Raw genomic sequence first — 19,575 nt, 5'->3', positions numbered from 1 at the left:
TGTGGTCTTTTTGTGTGATATGAATCCATCAGATTTTTTTGGCCTAATGGCGATTATGGTCGTCCAATGGGAGCCATGAATTGGGCATGATAACTTATTCTCTGTGTGCTTTAGGTAGTTACACACCCAAGCCGGGGTTGTTGTGGTCGACTTGTACTGTTATTGTGTACTTCAAGTGGTGTAAGTCTGTGGTGGTCGAGTCTTAGTACATTTATATAGTACTGTAAAATGTCACGGGTGTCTAGAGCTGCGTTTTAGTATCTAATTATACAACTGTAAAATGTCACGGTATCTTCAATATATGTATAACATCAGTTGTCACTCCAACTAGCATTGGTATATCAGTAGTCTTTTGCTTTGGGGATTTACATGGAATCTTTTGGATTATTTTCCATTGAATCTGTTTGTTGTATTCAGTACTTCAAATTGAACCAGCTGGAATAATTATAAGTGCCCTTTGATCTTTGACAATTCCAAAGATATCTTAGAATGTTGTCTGATGGCCCTCATTTGTGGTTTTCACAAGAAACCATGAAATGCCTGTTTAACCTTTGTTTAGTGTTTATGAAAGAAATCTTTGGCCCTCCTTAATACAGAATTATTGTCAGCTGACCCTATTTGGTGCTGTTGATGGTTCCACAGGAAATCTTGAAATGTTGTCTATTGTTCTATATTTGTGCCTTTTGGTTTAAAATGAATACAGAACTCTATATCCCTTGACCCAATTTTGTTGCTGTCATTATTTCCAATAAGCCTCCAGTGATGTCATTGGTGCATTTCTTGATTCAACCGGAAATTTCAAAGTGTTGACTCTGGGGTTTATCTTTGTGTGTATATATATAGGCTTACGATGATCTTTTGATGTTCTGATCAGGACTACACTGGACTATCGAAAAAGATTAAAGGCTACCTCAGTATACAATATTGTTTTCATACAATCGCTTTAAATCTCTTTGTTTTAGAACCTGAGCAATATGCAAACATCTTAAATCACCATAAAGCAATTATCTTCATATAATATCTATTTCAAAAATGTTTAAACGCTATAATTGATTGACATGTATGAAATTTTGTTTCTATTTAATTTGTATTGCATTGATCCGCCTTTGTCAATAACCCTCTCACCTGCATTATTCACAATAAGATGAAACACGTTTGTGAAATGGACGCCTTTTTCCTTTGTTGTCACTGGAGATTGGATCCAGTCCGCTGTAGCTGATAATCCCTTATATGGTTCAGTTAATCTTTTGATGGAGAAGATTACTCAATAGTTACCTGAGTCCTTGACGTACTGCCTGAATATTGATATCTGTGGTTTTAATATGGCAGTGACTGGACGTGACTGACAAATTATTTGAGACGCAAAGATTCAACAACCACAAATATGGCTAAATCACTTTTAACTAGCTTGTACATATCTAAAGATGTTTTTGTTTTTAAGATATTCATTAAAAAACAAAATGCTTTGGTTTAAGGAAAAGAATTTTTGGATAAGATGTAAGACATTTTTGATAACATATGAGATTTCGTTGATAACAGGTAAGAATTATTTGGTGCAATAAAAATGTTAATCAAATATTTTCTAAAATTCAAATGCACTTGAAAAAATGTCTCTTTGATAACCTGATATAAATCTGATGTGGTCCACTCTATATGAGGTACATGTAACCCAGTTGTAGCCTCCGTCTGCACTAAGCATTACATTTACTGAACAGTGATTCAAAACATAGATAAATCATGTCATATTATTTTCTTTGTTGTGGATGGAGTGTGTTGTTAGGGCTTTACCTGGGTGCACAGGTGTCCAATACCTGACTGAACTGCCTGACCCTTCCTCGTCTGCCAGGCAAGTGGCTGGTCACACACGTGGTATCTATCATAGTGTTCTTAAAGGGACTGATGACTATCTGAGGGAGCAGGGCAGCTGTACACATGACCAGACTCCTGGTTTTAATGCACGCCTGTACAAATTGACACTAGATAAAAAAAAATGGAAACAGATAGGTGAAAAAATTACAAGGCAAAAAAGCCTAAATATCTGACAGGTCTACTTTAGACAGCTTTTATCAGTTTTGTAGCTATGTCAGTGCTGAGTCAATCAATATCAACGGTTTGATTTATTATGAGATGGCAAATTCTTCTCTGCTGTCTGCAATAGAGGTGTTGAGCAGGCTATCATAGCAGTCTGCTGGCCATGTTCATGTCTGCTTACAGAGGTCTGAGGGACCTGTATAACATGTGCTATCATATCTGCACATTGACTGCTTACAGCGCTCCATATTATTGAACATGTACGAGATATCTGCTTACAGCAGTCGACTGGTTCTGTAATATAAAGTCTGCTTACAGCAGTCGACTGGTTCTGTAATATAAAGTCTGCTTACAGCAGTCGACTGGTCCTTTAAGATAAAGTCTGCTTACAGCAGTCGACTGGTCCTTTAAGATAAAGTCTGCTTATAATTACAGCAGTCGAGTGGTCCTTTAAGATAAAGTCTGCTTACAGCAGTCGACTGGTTCTGTAATATAAAGTCTGCTTACAGCAGTCAACAGGTTCTGTAAGATGTCTGCTTACAGCAGGCAACTGGTCCTGTAACATGACATCTACTTACATCAGTCGATTCATCCTGTAACATATAATGTCTGCTTGTAACTGTAACATAATGCTTACATAATGCTTTCAGCGGCCTACCTATCATGCCTATAGCAGTCTATCTGCTGGTCCTAAACATCATGTTTCTGATTACCTTTGACTAACTTTTCCATTCCATTCTGTTTAGAAGATATGATCCATACTTGTCACTGACATTGTCCACATGTTTGCTAAATTTTGTCATGGAGAGTGTTACCTCAGTAATTTCTGTATGTTATTTATAGACACATGGCTATGCTTACTTTCATTTCCAGGTCAGTTATGAAGAACAGCTGACTTGTATATACAGCAGGTCATCCGTGTGTAGCATTAGCACATGTAAAGACTGTGTGTACCGGTAGCCCCGGCACATGTAAAGACTGTGTGTAGCCCTGGCACATGTGAAGACTTTGTGTTTAGCTGTGGCACAAGATTGTGTGTAGCACTGGCACATGCACATGTAAAGACTGTGTGTAGCACTGGGCACATGCACATGTAAAGACTGTGTGTGTAGATGTGGCACATGTAAAGACTGTGTGTGTAGCTGTGGCACATGTGAAGACTGTGTGTGTAGCTGTGGCACATGTAAAGACTGTGTGTAGCACTGGCACATGTAAAGACTTTGTGCGTAAAGACTTTGTGTGTAACCCAGCAGTGAACTGTAGGGCACAATGGACTAGGCCTTGTGTTGTGATGTGTGGAGGGGCCGAGTGTGAGATAGGTGGTGTGTGATCTGTGTGATCAAGAGATCGGCCATCATCATGCTATGGATCTGTTGTAAGACCGTGGATCAGGGCACACTTACTGATGTCTCCCATGGAAAGCTCAGGTAAGACATGTACAGATGGTAGGTGTCATTTCTGGTCAATGACAGCAACCAGCGGTGGGATATCAGGTAACTGACAGAGGAGGTACACAGAGGACAACTCAACGGAATATGATCTTATAAAATCAGTAGTTAATACAGCTTACTACATGCTACTATCCTTCTATGATAGATTACAACGATAGATTTTCAATTTAAAAATGACACAAATGTATGTGGCATTATACACAAAATAAAAAATGGCAACATGGAAACACAATATTGTACTGAACTGTTTCACCAGGTGGACGTGACTAAGGGTTTGTTTTTTGGGGATGGAAATAACAGAAAAATGTTGACCACAAACAGCTGCCAGGTTAATTTATCAAGTCTTGTATTGCGGTTCAGCTATATAGATCTAGGCTATAGTGGTATAATCTACAGCAATACTACGATACAAACAGCACCCACAACTTTGAACTGGAGGTAAAGCACTCAAGTGTAAGCTTAACCACAGCATTCCTATAGAGATGGTCGCAGATTAAAAAGTCATCAGGCCTCCATTGGGAGGTCCAACCCAGCCCTAGCCCACTTCCTGCCTTCAGGTCCCGCCCCTACCATGCTTTTGTCTGTCCATCCATTGAATACACACTCAGGAATAAGAGTAGCATAAAATATGAATTTACCACAGGTGAGCTTATACAATATTTGATTGAAAATTAAAAGAAGCATGATTTGGTATATAGGTCAGGTGCAGGCTTTCATTGAAAATGTGATCATCAAAGTGTTGGGACTTCATACATGGCTGTAGACTCAATATAGGGCTGACCATGTGCATTCCCTGGCAACCTCCAGGTTTTAATAACAAAAAGCTGTTGTATATATGAGTAAATATGAAGCCATGCGTTTACCATAATGACTTGAACTACTCAGGTTAATTTGAGTCATTGACTTGTACCAGACTATTCATCACCCAGGCCCGCCTGGGATCTTTATAGTGCCCTTTATAGGGATCCACCAGACTCCTGGAGCCACTGAACTACTGGGACAGAGATTTTCAGACATATTAAGGGCTATTTACAACAGAGAGATTAGGGATGGGGTGATTCTGTTTTGTTAGGACTGTCCTTGCTGGATTGGTCACCTGTGTGTGTTGATTCCCAGGGACTTTGTTTTCAAAGTTTTCAATAGTTTGATGGATGAATTAAATAAGATCTTTATTGTAGTCTTGAATTTATATAATTTCAGTTCTACTACCTACTGCAATTATTTAGTTAATTATTATACTTATTTTGCTTGCCTGATAAAATACCTTGTTTGATCTAAAAAAAAAAATAAAAAAGATCACCCTGTATGTATGCCGAAAATCAGGAAAAAGAGGGATTTGTGCCACAATACAGATACATACAGTAGCTGTGCATTTGGGTCTTTTGTATTATGGCCAGAACCAGGGCCCAGTTTCATGAACATTCTTTAAATTTAAGTAATCCCTTAACTTAAATTTACCCACAGAAAAGATATATAAAAAATAAGGGGAATCTCAAGTTAAGTAGTCTTCCTTAAAATCTGTGATGAATTTTAGCTTAATGGATTCCTTAAGGAATGTTTCTGAAGCTGGGCCAAGCAGGCAGGTCAAGGGATGAACCTAGTTCAAATACAGAGATATACCGACTCATAGACCCATACACATGAGCGCTAATTAGGTGAAAAACCATATGTTTTGTTCTGTGTACTCAAAATGATTTAATTTTTTACCTGGACAATAAATGCCATGAAAATATCATTACCCAGTAATTCTAAAAGATACATTAATTAATTAGATACACATTTTTAATTTCGATGAATTAACGTGTAAGTTTGTACTGTATGTGATTAGTAGCCCCTTGTAAGCCACGCTGGATGTACTAGGGCTTTGATGGGATTAACACATGTTGACAAGCCTTCACACCAAAAGGGCATTAGCTTACCCAACTTTCACAGGAAGTTCAAACATCTGCTTGAAGTGTTAAAAATGGCCCCAAAGAGCTCAGATCCAGAATGTGAAATTGAATCCCTCTCACAATATAGATCACATCTACTTGGCTGTGATGTGGGTTGATTTTATACGTTTAACCAGCTCATTTTTTAGTGCAATTAAATTTTGCGTAATTTGCGGAAGAAGAGAATTGGAAAGAAGCTAAGTAAGAGAATCGTGAAAATTTACTGATGCGAAAATGTGTCAAATATCAGAACAGTAGAGACATGTGACTTTATATGGCGAAATTAAATTGCGATAAAAAAGTAGTTAAGCATGAAAATGCAAGATTAAGTTGCCGCGAAAATGATTTGGTTCAGAGTTTAGAGTACATGTGTACTTGTATTGATGAAGAATTACATTAACACTGGGGATTAAGTTCAAAATATTATTTATAAAGTGTCTGAAGTAATACTACTTCTTCAGTACACATCTGTAAATATCTGTAATACAATTTCTGTGATTGGTAACATTTTATGACATAAGTGTTTTGATTGGACATTATGAGGAAACTGATAATTTTCTATACTTATTGCAGTAATAGATTAGCTGAAGACAAATTAAGATTGAACTTTCCACTTCGATACTTAATTCCACTCTAGAAAATGAAATACACAAGTTGATGGTTATCTTGCAAAACATAGATGTACACATTTCGAAATATTTGCTTATTCATTGGTAGAGACCTATGGAAAGGAAATATGTTGGATTCTTACATAGAACAGGTTTGTATGAAAAGAAAAAAAACCTTTCAAGGTAGTTTGAAATCAATATTACCTTACATGTATGAGTCTCATCGGTGGGATTTGAGGATGTGTTGGCTGCCAGGTATGCAGTTACAGTGTGATCATAAAACATTAGACTTATCATCTGTGTTTCAGGTGGTAAAACAATTAACTAAATAACAAAAGTATTTATAAAGTTACAAATCTTTAATCAAGAGAGCTATGATTATGTATCAAAAGGACTAGCAGAAATTAAAGCTTGATTTCGGATTTAACGGAATATGGAATGAGCATTTGATATCATGCTATGATCTGGCTCTGTGAACTTAGTACTTTGTCCATTTGGCCATTTGAACAGTGAACATACCACTTTGTCACTTTTTCAAGTCCTCGCCATGTGAACAGTGAACACACCACTTTGTCACTTTTAATTTGCCAGTCTTGAACATACTGATCCGTCATTGTTGCCATGTGAGCATAACCTTTTGTCACAGTGGCTATGTGAACATATCAATTTGTCACTGTGGCTATGTGAACATGCCACTTTGTCACCGTTGCCATGTGAACCCTAAATGCTGTCATTGTGGCATTGTAAAATATATATCTTTGTCTCTTGTTGTGTGAACGTGCTGCTTTGTCACTGTATAATGTAATCGTATGATCATGCTGCTATGTCATTATGGCTAAGTGAACATGCTACTTTGTCACTGTATAATGTGGCTACATGAACATGCTACTTTGTCATTGTTAGTATAATGTGACCATGTGAACATGCTGTTTTGTCACAGTGGTTGTGTGAACATTTGCCATTATGATTGTAAACTTGTCATGACCATACTGCAGGAAGCATAAAATGGAATTCCACTGAGGTCACTTTTTTTCCAATTTTTCTCTGAGGCAGGATTTTATGATAATTTGAACATTTATGTAATTGTTATTAGTCTGAAAGCATCAGATGATCATTGTCTTTTGTTGGCCCTCATCATAGAAGGAAAGGCACTCCAGCTCATGCGGGAGTATCAGAAGTGTGCTGAGGCAATACTATACAAAATGGCCCGGAATCGAGGACGTGCTCCTGAGCCACACCTCCAGTTGTTACCGCAGAGAGTTGTACTGAATTAGATAAATGGAAGAAGAGTATTTGCACATTTGCATAGATTACATTAAGACTAAAATCTGCCTAATGATGCCTGGTCCTTTAATTTGTGTGGGTATTAAACACAACAGCATAAATTTGTCTTCTGTCACCACAATCGTTCTACAAAATCTATAACGTTAGTGTAAAAGAGTACTTGCCTCACAACTGAATTTATTTTTTTTCATTATTATTTCTTGAAAATAACATTTAGCATACAAAAACCATTTGTGTTTTTACTGAAAATTGTATTCCCAAGACATTTACTAAAATGCATGAAACCAATTTTGTTTTACAATGGCTTCAGCATATTTAACAAATCTGGGAATTTTTCATCAAGAATTTGGTATGCTTTATTGAAAGTTTTACCGTGCTGTGAGTCATGCCCCTACAGCTTAGTGGGTACTTTTAACAAAATGTGTTGTTCTGTTATTATAATGGTTTCATTTCATGCTGTATTATGCATAGTGCCATGCCGATATGGAGTTTTCATGCACAAGAACAGTTGTGGACAGTTGTCTCCGAGAAATCTCTTTAGTGATAATAACTTGATATTTCTATTATCCCGGATGATGTGTGGTCTGCATCCTCAGTTTCTTTGTTGTTGTGGATTGGCCGGCGATAAGACGGGGATGAATTCTATTGTTACAGAATTTACATCATTCATTAAGGTACAACGGAAGCTTAACGACTTCTTCAAAGTGAAAAAACTCCCACCTGAGGGCAGACGACACTCAATATCAGCTTCAGACTTGATTATGCTTTTGCTGAATTAATTTTCCATTTGTTACGATCTCATAGATATATTTTTATGCTGATTTTCAATTGGTACTGATGAATGTAAAGCTCTCAAATTGTTTTTGCTCGTATCTTGGTCACGGTCACATGAATGTTATGTCAGATTATTTGGAAAGTTGGTTAAGAGTTAGTATTGCCAGTCGTAAAATATTTAGGAATAGTTAATCACAAAGTTGTAGCCTTTATAAGTTTTCTTTGATAACTGTTCTTTATCAATCATTACTTAGACACATGATTATACAGCAGAGGATTGACTGTTAGGCGTTATGTGGTGAGTAAATACTTTGATACCAAATGTACTGTAGTGATGAACAGCTCTGACATTCATCTCATACCATACCTGGTTATAGACTCATTCACCCCTGAAATTTCGTAATGGAATGGTCTAGTATTTGATAAAGAAGAGTCTAAACGTGTCTTAAGGTGTTAACCTGGAGTTGGAATGAGTTTCACATAGTAACTTTTTTCAGCGAGAACTATCTGTAGTATATCAAGAGGAAAGGTACCGTGTAAAATATTACTGGAGGGGGTTGAAAAATGTAATGAGTTTTTCTATTTGCTCAGTACTTGAGACTTAAATCACCACATGTGTAGAAGTTTATATCTGGGTGGTTAATCGAGGGAGGACAGCCGTTATGACACGCTTGATAGAAATGACAACTTTACAGGTTCAAGCTGCCACGGGACAGTGATTAATCAGATCTGGTGTAATAAAATCACATTTCTATCATCAAGATCACCACCTCTGCTTTCTTATACCAACTATCATGGATGCTAGTCTTAGATTTTCTTCAAGTTATATTTATTCAATTAGGTAAAAAACATGAAATGTCCATATGTTAATTTTTTTGTAGTTTTGAGCTTTAATATAATTATTTGTGGATAAACAAAAACATGATTATAGCCTATTCAATGACATCTTATCATGTCATTCATAATTATTAAGTAACAACAATATAAATTGAAAAAAAGTTTTGAAAAGCAAAAAGATTACATTTGATACTGTAGTATTAGTCCATGAATTCCGCATTATGATTTAAAAAAAAACACTTACCGTATTCGACCCAATAAGCGCCCATGTCCATATAAGCGCCCCTGCCCCTTTTTGAGGCCTCAATTTCAATTGCCAATGCATAAATAAGGACCAAAATTACATAAAACGGTATAGATTAGCAATAATTTCGACTTATTAGCACCTTCCCATTTTTATCAATTCTTTAAGCGTCCTTGGCGCTTATTGGGTCGAATAAGATACTTCAGAGTTAAGGAAAAAAAATGGATTTAATTTGCCTTTTTTCCTCATCCATATGAAATACATTGAAGAGATTATCATGGTAAACTTTAATTAAAGCCAAGGCTCTGGGCCTTCTGAAATAAGCGTGGAAGACATATATAATTTGTAGTTAGCCATGCGGGAATACTCCAGGTTGGTTCTGTATGACTTGGATTTTACATGCATCTCCTTACAGTGCAATAGGGGAGCTGAGATTCCTAGTGGAGCTGTAATGCCGGTGAAACCTGCATATTTGTGTACAATTGGCGGAGATTTGTGCATGTGTCCTGACTATAGGATGCACCTGGGGAAGGAAATGTCTTGCTTAACGAGTGCCACGATACCTCTTTACCTTGCACACATTCTCCTTAAGGGTCCAGCCATATGATGGTACCATAGGGGGGCTGGCAGCATGGGGTGCTGTTTGTTTTAATTTTATCTTGTGAAGGGTATTTAAAGAGGCAGATAGGAAGTGTATTGGACCAGCTGTTCTGTTATATGTGTGTGCATGCACATGGTTTAAGGTATTGCACACAATTGCCTTTACCGTAAATGTTCCAAACAGTACTGCAGAAACATAATTATCAGTGAAGATTTTTACTGTAAATGCTCCAGAAATATAATAACTAGTGAAGATCTGTTGTATCGGTAGTTATTTAGTGATAATAAATATTTTGTCAACAGATGATATGCATGCAGCCATATTGTACTTATTGCGACTTACTGCATAAGCTTATCTTCAACTTGGAAATATTCAAATAAAGATTTAATTGAACAATAATAATCTAAAGTACACCAATGTAATGCATTGTTGTATCTCATCACCAAATATCACCAAAAATTATTACCACCAAAGGTTGTTCTATCTATTTTACTTTGAAAATCTCATAACAAATTTCAAGCAAACAATTTATAAAGATGTTGTCAAAACCTTGCATTAAGACATGGGATGTTTGAGCTATTTTGGATAAATAAGAAACCATAGGCCTTTAAAAAAATGTTTCATGTGAATTTCTATTACATAAGCATAACTTTTACATATATAGCATAACTTTTTTATATATAGCATAAAACGTTAATAATATCTACTATTAGATCTACTGGGAGATATTTACCAGCAAAAACCAGCATCAGCAGGCAGACTCTATAACAGATTTGTGTTTCATTTTGATGTATATTATGCATCGTAAAGCGTTTTATGGACATCTTTGATCATGAATTATTCAGACTTTGGTGAGCGTTTTCAGGGTATGATAATATAATGCTGTCTTGTGAGTAACCAGTCATCTCAAGTCTATAACATCCCCTATTATTACACTAACACCACAGATCAACATGGACCAAGGCTCTGCCCTTACTCACTCCCCATCTCCCCCCCAACAACTCCACCCCCTCCACCATCACTGCTTTCAAATATAGATATTCGCATGAATATAACAGTATGTAAATAACAAAAATAATACAATAGATGTGTTTGACATTTGTGTTTTCCATAATAGGAAGAATGTAGTTAAAACTTGGCACATACATTTCTTTTTCAACAAAAGCAATAATTGATAAGCAAGTTTGAACGCTGACTTTTCATCATAATGAATGAATCCAATTTCAGATACATCAGTAATCAAACATATTATTAAGCAAAATTCTGTAGTTTAGGAGCAGAGACAGATTCAAAGGCAAACTAAAAGATGACCATATTCTGATTGAGCCAATAAGCTATATATTGAAGCTGCATTTGTCTAAGTTGCTTTGATTGCCCCAGTATGTGATCACTATAATAGATATGGTTGCCCTTCTCACAGTGTCGAAGAGAATTACCAAACCCATTTCCAAGTATCCTTATATTGTATTGCACAAAATGTTCGTTATGTAGAAATTTGTGTTTTTGCAGTTGCTATTGAACATAAATAAATACTTAAATAAAAATTACAAGCTTTGTCACCTATTGATACACACCTGTAGGTAAAATAATGTATATATATTTTGATATAATAAAGCAGTGATTGGACTGGTGAATTAAGTGTTGCTATGGATACCTTACTATTCAATACATCGGTTTAGGTTTGAAAGTCCAGCGGAAGTGTTATTACTCAAATCCAGCTGAACAACCTGTGTCATTTAGTGCAGAAAATGTTCCTAATTATGTCACAGCTCTTTTACAGAAGAAAAATATAAGAAGAACTTTCAAGTTATTATTATTAAGAGACTGATACCGAAGGAAAAGACATTACTGCATATAGCCACTGGCAGTCCAACTATTAAGGTAGACATGCTTGACTCTCTAGGGTAAATCGGCAAGCACATGGTGATCAAATCATGATTGGTCTTTGTCATGGATGTCATATTTTCTGGTGATCAATAAGAGATTATTGATTATTTCTGTGGATTGGTATAATTTTTCTTAAGGTGATTTGAGTTTATATGGTAAAAATGCATTATGATTTCCAGACTTCATCGATAGGATGAACTTTGCTATGGGTTCATTTAATATTTATTGTAGATTATTACAAATTGTTGGAGACTGACTCGTTATCAGATTTAATTTAATTTCATAGTATACTAGCTAAATGGTTACACTTTATTAGTTACAGAGACTTAATGCTGATTGTAATTGTATTATATTTTAAGAGAGACTGTAATTAATCCAGTAAACTTTAGTTGTAATCCTGCATATTTATGTGTTACACAGACTGTAATCCCGTAAGCTTTATCTATAATCTTGTTTATTTATGTATAACAGGGACTGTAATCCTGTATTTTTATGTGTTACGCAGACTATAATCCTGTAAACTTTATCTATAATCCTGTATATTTATGTGTTACAGGGACTGTAATCCTGTATATTTATGTGTTACACAGACTGTAATCCTGTATATTTATGTGTTACACAGACTGTAATCCTGTATATTAATGTGTTACACAGACTGTAATCCTGTATATTTATGTGTTACAGGGACTGTAACCCTGTATATTTATGTGTTACAGGGACTGTAACCCTGTATATTTATGTGTTACAGGGACTGTAACCCTGTATTTTTATGTGTTACACAGACTGTAATCCTGTATATTTATGTGTTACACAGACTGTAATCCTGTATATTTATGTGTTACAGGGCTGTAACCCTGTATATTTATGTGTTACACAGACTGTAATCCTGTATATTTATGTGTTACACAGACTGTAACCCTGTATATTTATGTGTTACACAGACTGTAATCCTGTATATTTATGTGTTACACAGACTGTAATCCTGTATATTTATGTGTTACAGGGACTGTAACCCTGTATATTTATGTGTTACACAGACTGTAATCCTGTATATTTATGTGTTACACAGACTGTAATCCTGTATATTTATGTGTTACACAGACTGTAATCCTGTATATTTATGTGTTACACAGACTGTAATCCTGTATATTTATGTGTTACAATGACTGTAACCCTGTATATTTATGTGTTACACAGACTGTAATCCTGTAAACTTTATCTGTAATCCTGTATATTTATGTGTTACACAGACTGTAATCCTGTATATTTATGTGTTACACAGACTGTAATCCTGTATATTTATGTGTTACACAGACTGTAATCCTGTATATTAATGTGTAACCCTGTATATTTATGTGTTACACAGACTGTAATCCTGTATATTTATGTGTTACAGGGACTGTAACCCTGTATATTTATGTGTTACACAGACTGTAATCCTGTATATTTATGTGTTACACAGACTGTAATCCTGTATATTTATGTGTTACAGGGACTGTAACCCTGTATATTTATGTGTTACACAGACTGTAATCCTGTATATTTATGTGTTACACAGACTGTAACCCTGTATATTTATGTGTTACACAGACTGTAATCCTGTATATTTATGTGTTACACAGACTGTAATCCTGTAAACTTTATCTTTAATCCTGTATGTTTATATATTACAGGGACTGTAAGGAAGAAGAACAGGATACACCACAGTGCACTTTCCCCTGTGTGGACCTGTTTTCAGACAAAAATGGAGTGTCCAGGTAAAATGATCATATTCTCTCATTTAGTTTAGATGTAAGATTTAATCATCTGTTCATCTCTACAATATCGGTTTGTAGAATTTGCGTTGAATTTGCGTTTAACGTCATAGTTCTGAATTATTGTAATCTAAGAAAGCCCACAGAAAAAACCAACCAACCTACGGCCAGAACATGACAATATGGAGGTGGATATTTCCATCATAAGCACTATGTCATTGCGATCAGGATACTTCTCAGCCAGGGGAGAGGGGGGGATGAAATGAAGGGAGTTACTCTAGAAGATAATAATAATTTACTTGGCCATGTGTTCCACATGATTTTTTCAGGCCTAAAACGATGGATTGATTTCCATATCTGCTATAACTAGCGCTTTGGTCACTTATTGAGTAATATATTGTGTAATTCTAAGATAGATTCACTTAATTGTTCACTATAGTAAAAGCTTGTTTCTTCTTCACTCCACAAATTGTTGCACTAATTTCTATAAGACCTGCGAAGATGGCAAACACTCATGAATATTGCACACAGGTAAATTGAATATTTTCCCCAGTGCAATTGCAGGCAGCTGCCACAGGTCCCTTGGGCCTCTTTGTCATTATAATGGCCTTTAGAAGTACTTTCAATAAACATACAAATTGTAATGGAATCAAGATTACGGTATTACAGTTAATGGAATTGTAAAATAAAAAGCGAATGTTGATACCAGATACATTTTCATCAATTAACAATTCATTTATAGCCTACCAATATGTCCCTAAGGTATGCTGTGTGATGTAATATTTTAACATCTGTATTACTTAGGGATATGAAATGATGACATGTCACGACTACTGGGTAACTGTAGATATAACATAACAGTATAGGTCATAGGATAGCTCTAGAGAGGTCAGATAATGTTCTCAATATGGTCATAGGGTAGCTCTAGAGAGGTCAAATAATGTTCTCTATATATTGGTCATAGGGTAGCTCTAGAGAGGCCAGATAATGTTATCTATATAAAGGTCATAGTGTAGCTCTAGAGAGGTCAGATAATGTTCTCTATATAGGTCATAGGGTAGCTCCAGAGAGGTCAGATAATGTTCTCTATATAAAGGTCATAGGGTAGCTCTAGAGAGGTCAGATAATGTTCTCCATATAGATCATAGGGTAGCTCTAGAGAGGTCAGATACTGTTCACTATATAGGTCATAGGGCAGCTCTAGAGAGGTCACATAATGGTCTATATATAGGTCATAGGGTAGCTCTAGAGAGGTCAGATCATGTTCATTATAAAGGTCATAGGGTAGGTCAGATAATGTTCTGTATTACTAAGATAGTTCATTATTGTTTTACAGTAGTCAAATCATTTCCTTACCTATGATAACAGAATTTGATTTTGGTCTTTATCGTTTCTATGTACATAAAGAAGTTTCAGGTACCTTTATGTCATTCACACCTACAGACACATTTGAGCTCTTTTAATTCAAAGACTAGAAGAGTTCATTATGCATTTCCAGGGTTCAATGAGTTAAAGCCTGTAACTGGGTAGTTGTGTAAGGTATCTAAGAACACAGTGTATTGCTACTAAGCTGAGAGTGACGAAAGATTTATAAAATATACCTCGGGTTGTATATGTTACTTAGTAGCAGAGTTATCAGGTAGCTAGGAATGTAATGTGATGCATTTTGCTGAGAAAGCTATAACTTCTGTAAAATATCCTTGTCTGGGGATATATCAAACACATTTGTTTGTGTTTGGTGTCAGGAACACAGTGTATTGCTAGGATGCTGGGAATGATGCAGGCTTTGTAAAAAGGTACTCTGGGTGGTAACTTTGGAGCATGACTAGGAATCTAGTGTGGTGTGTTATGAAAACAGGCTTTATAAAATGGCACCCAAGGGATCTGTGTTGCTGGGTACCCTCTGTTATCAGGTGCTGATGGGCCCAGTGTATCACTAGAAAGCTGGGAATGTTGTTAAATATTACTGGCTGATGTGGATACATGTGTGGGTCTCCCTTCATTGACAGAAGCCATTTTACTGATGTACTTCCAGGTGACTAACCTTAGTCATTCCACCGGGTTGTGCCATGTCAGCACAAACCTACAGTAATAAACAGAAGCAGTCAATCACTTGGTAACCATCACTGCTAGCCATGATACAGCGTCTAATGAGCCTTTATCGAACAGTTTGTATTTAAACACTAGAACCACCGATTAAGGCCATTGTGTAATATGTCAACAGGGTGAAATGGAATATCCATTGTCAATATAGGCCACTGGGTCAGTAGTCTATATCCACACAGATGTTCCTAGTGAAGGTGTAGTATGGGGGATATGCTGGTGTACTCAAGGGGGTTCAGTATCCATAGGTTGTGCTTAATATGTAGCACGACATCTCAGCTCATTCTTTATCTAGGTCAAGGTCACCAGCTGTGTTGATACTTATAAAAAGTTTATACACAAGCTGATGCGGGATCAGATTAACTCTCTGATAATGACCTTAGGTTTTAATCTCACTTTCTATTTGTGTGGTAACACTGTTGGCTGTGGGATAGTGGTAAAGGCTTTATAAATATGATAATACTATTACTGCACATCCAAAACATTTACCAAACATTAAAAGTATCTACCTGTTAATTACAGAAACATGATCGACCTCCTAAATCATACAAAAAGTGTGCTTTTATACACGGAAAAAACCACTATTGTAAAGATATGTTGGTAATTCAGGAAATGAGCTATAGAATTATCCAAAGTATTAGCTGTCACTAAATTAGATAAAAGGTATTTTAAACAAGGATAGTTCTAGGAAAGAAAGCCTCTTATTTAAAAAAAAAATCCATTGTTCAGCATGGATATATATAAAATGTGAAGTGAAATTTGGTTGAGACTTTCATTTAGAAAGGTTGGTCAAGTTTTATATAGGTTCCTTTGGCTAACCACAAGAATTTCTCCCCACAAAAGTTTGGGAAAAGTTTATACAATAAAAAAAACCTGTTTTGTCATATCAAATGACATAGATCTTTAATTGTGAATGTCACCTGCTGATGATGTCTGCTGTCGTCTGCTGTCATCTGCTGTAGGTCTAGAGGTTTCCTTCAAGGCTGCAAATCAGGACTGACTTCAGGGATTGGTTTATTTTCATAAAATTTTGAGCCATTCCTGTACAAACGGAATGGATGGTACATATATTTACAGAATGTTCAAAAGTAATTTGTTGACATTTGATATCAACTTAAGAAATGCTCTGCTGTCTTGAGAAGATAGTAAGACAGGACCTTGTATAATGCTATAGCTGTTGAGATTTTTAGCAGCTACTTCAGGGCGAATTAATGGGCCTTCAGATGGCTACATACTGCCATTTTATAGTACCCAGAAACACCACATTATCACAAGGTGGGGGGAAAGTGTTTAGATCAGCAATATTTCAGTAAGATTGATTTGTCTTGACGGCTTTAATCCTTGGAATGTATCTATGTATACAGGTACTCACAAAATTCTGTATTGTATTTTTGGGGGGTTTAAAACAAATGTGTTATATTTCCCGATAGGTACAGGTAAAGGGAGGCAATTTTAATGTCTACACTGCTGATAGAAAGTGGAAGGGGGGGGGGAGAAGTTTATATCAATCAACTTCTTTGCAACTTCCATGTTTTCATGACTACCAACTCTTTTTCGATGATCAATTTTCACGATTTACAGTTTAAAATCTCAATTGTATTGACAGTTGAAATAATTTTGTGGCAATTCATTTTCGAGAAATCTATGAGATCAAAGACTCTTTAGAAGAGGTGAATTTCAGATTGTTAGGGTATAAATTTGTTAGCTTCGGTAAGTAGTTTGATAATCATATTCAATACATAAAAAATTGCTCTGTTGTATGTTTCAGTCTGTCAGAAGAGAAAGAGATTACGAGACTTGTGGAGGGGGGATGTGCATCAGAACAGGTAACCCCCGACACGTCGCGTTCGTGTACACCTTTATCCATCGTTGGGAGCTGTGTTCTCAGCCCCATCAGTAAGGACAGTCGGCCGGCAGACACTCAGTGTAGTTGTAAAGAGACCTATATAGCATGCAAATGGAAGGACTGCGAGTGTGGGCTCGAACCCCCGGCCCTCATGGACCATATCAAACTGTGTCACGTTGACACACAAAGTGGTGAAACTTTCGTGTGCCTATGGCAGGGATGTAAAGTGTATGACAAAAGTTCATGTTCTAGGTCATGGCTGGAACGGCATATACTAAGTCACAGCGGCGACAAGCCGTTCAAATGTATTGTGGACGGGTGTGTGATGAGGTTCACATCTCAGAAAGGACTGGAACGCCACGTAAATAGTCACTTCAATGTGCAACAAAGCAGCAACAACCGCACACAAAAGTCCCGCGAGGACACGCCAACCAAAATGTGGCGCCGTAAAAAGTTAAAACGGCGGCGTCATACTGCAGGTAAGAAAAAACTGAGGGTCTCAGGGTCTGTTTCACTTATTCATTCCTGAGATTCAACAATAAACTTTCTCAGTCTTTGAGCTAGATTGGTCTCAATATGTTTTCAGTGGTGAGGGAGTTTAATGTTGATGAAAGATTTTAACTATACTTGAAGTGATGAAGGAAAGGTTGGTACTTCTGCCAAAGGGTATAGGAACTGTTAGGAGTTATCTCCCTTCCACAGTTTTCTCTCTTGTTCTGTCAAATATACATCAATAAAAAAATAAAACACACATCACTGATGTGTGTTTTTATTGTGTGTTCAATAAAAAATAAAAGAAATTCTTCTATCATTTCATTTATTGTAGATAAAGTATCATTTCTTTATTTAAACAGTATATGTGTTGTCATCAGATTAATGTGTGGATGTAAGACTGTGATAAGGAAGCTCACATAAGTTTTCAGTTTAGATAATGGCATAACTAATACGGACATAAAATAATTTCTCTTTGATAGCTGTCACGTTGCAGAGATTAAAGCAAAACTAGATTGAGTGTTGCAATCAATACAGACAACAGAGAATATGGTGTGAAATCAGACTAGTCATACATTGTATTGTGCTGTCGCGGGTGCGGGGAGTTCACAGACATAAAACCTTCTAAAAATTATTATAGCCCCTTATGTCCCCTTTCATTGATTTGAACATTCACACATTGTGTGAGTTTCAAATCAGTGCACCTTAAAGCTTTCCCAGATTTGCCTCATTCACCCCTTAAGAAACATTTTGACTCTTCTGAAATACGGAATAGAATAGTAACTAATTAGTTCATTATGAAATTTCAGGGTTGAATGAGTTAAGTGCATGTAAAAATTTTGGTGTAACATCCAACTGCCTCATTTCAAAATGAATTAAGTTTTGCTATTGAATTGGTACATTTATGGTATAAAAGGTAGATACAGATTCTGAAGACTTTTCATTTTCAGTTTTTTTTCTGACTTTATATGTATGACCTTGTCATCAAATGAGTGGGGGAAATAATGTTACTTCATATATCATGTCTGTCCTATTTGTTGTGTCCCCTTGCCTCCAGTCCTGTCGTATCTAATACAGATTTCATTTGGAAAAGGGACAAAGAAATATGGTTTGTGTGCATATGGCAGTGGTCTATATTCACAGGTGAAATGGATATTTGAAATAGGCCATTTGGGACCACAAGAACAAGATCTTTATCCTGAGGTTGTTATATATGTATACAGAGATGGTTGCTAAAACATGTTCTACAATATCAATTAATGCATAATAAAATACCAGTAGTCATTGCTATAGCTAGCTATACACTTACTGCAAGTAAATAGAAAAATAAACTGATTCATTTGAATTAGAATAGTCATGAAAGTGTATTCACATGCTGTGAAATCTTCCTCAAAAATAATGTTACGGCCCTAATACTATTGAATCTTCGATAAACCAGGGAAAAAACAGAAAGAAGCCCCAACACTTCTGCCTGCAGTCTCCTAGCTACAAGGAAATTAAATCCGTGTCTATTGTTTGTGTTGGTATATTAGCTCATCTTAGACATCCTGGTTAAATGTTCATCTGAAGAGGCTTTTCTAATTTAGTTTGAAATATGTGAAGATATGCACTTCACTGTATGATCTCATCGTATCTTTTATAGGGTCCTTGTAGTGTGCTGAGGAAACTGGACAATTGATTAATGGGAAACTGAGCCCATCAGATTAACTGATGTGTTTAAGAAAGCTTTGTT

General features: G+C 36.2%; 1 protein-coding gene across 2 annotated transcripts in view; it reads left to right on the top strand.

The window, feature by feature from the left end:
- LOC138323969 (zinc finger protein AEBP2-like) overlaps positions 1-19,575 on the top strand; it is a 56,782-nt gene that overhangs the window by 24,077 nt on the left and 13,130 nt on the right. Inside the window, exons 1-3 of one of the 2 annotated variants that reach the window (XM_069268943.1) lie at positions 3,001-3,458; positions 13,322-13,405; positions 17,274-17,830. In XM_069268943.1, the coding sequence (XP_069125044.1) occupies positions 3,391-3,458; positions 13,322-13,405; positions 17,274-17,830 (709 nt within the window). In that variant the 5' untranslated portion in view covers positions 3,001-3,390. Of the gene's footprint in view, positions 1-3,000; positions 3,459-13,321; positions 13,406-17,273; positions 17,831-19,575 lie in introns of those variants that run through there. The other variant, XM_069268934.1, reaches the window with a different exon arrangement.

This window comes from Argopecten irradians, chromosome 1, assembly GCF_041381155.1.
Source record: "Argopecten irradians isolate NY chromosome 1, Ai_NY, whole genome shotgun sequence".
Classification (NCBI taxonomy): Eukaryota; Metazoa; Mollusca; class Bivalvia; order Pectinida; family Pectinidae; genus Argopecten; species Argopecten irradians.
The sequence above is the reverse complement of the archived record's forward strand: the minus strand, read 5'-3'. Positions and strand labels throughout refer to the sequence as shown.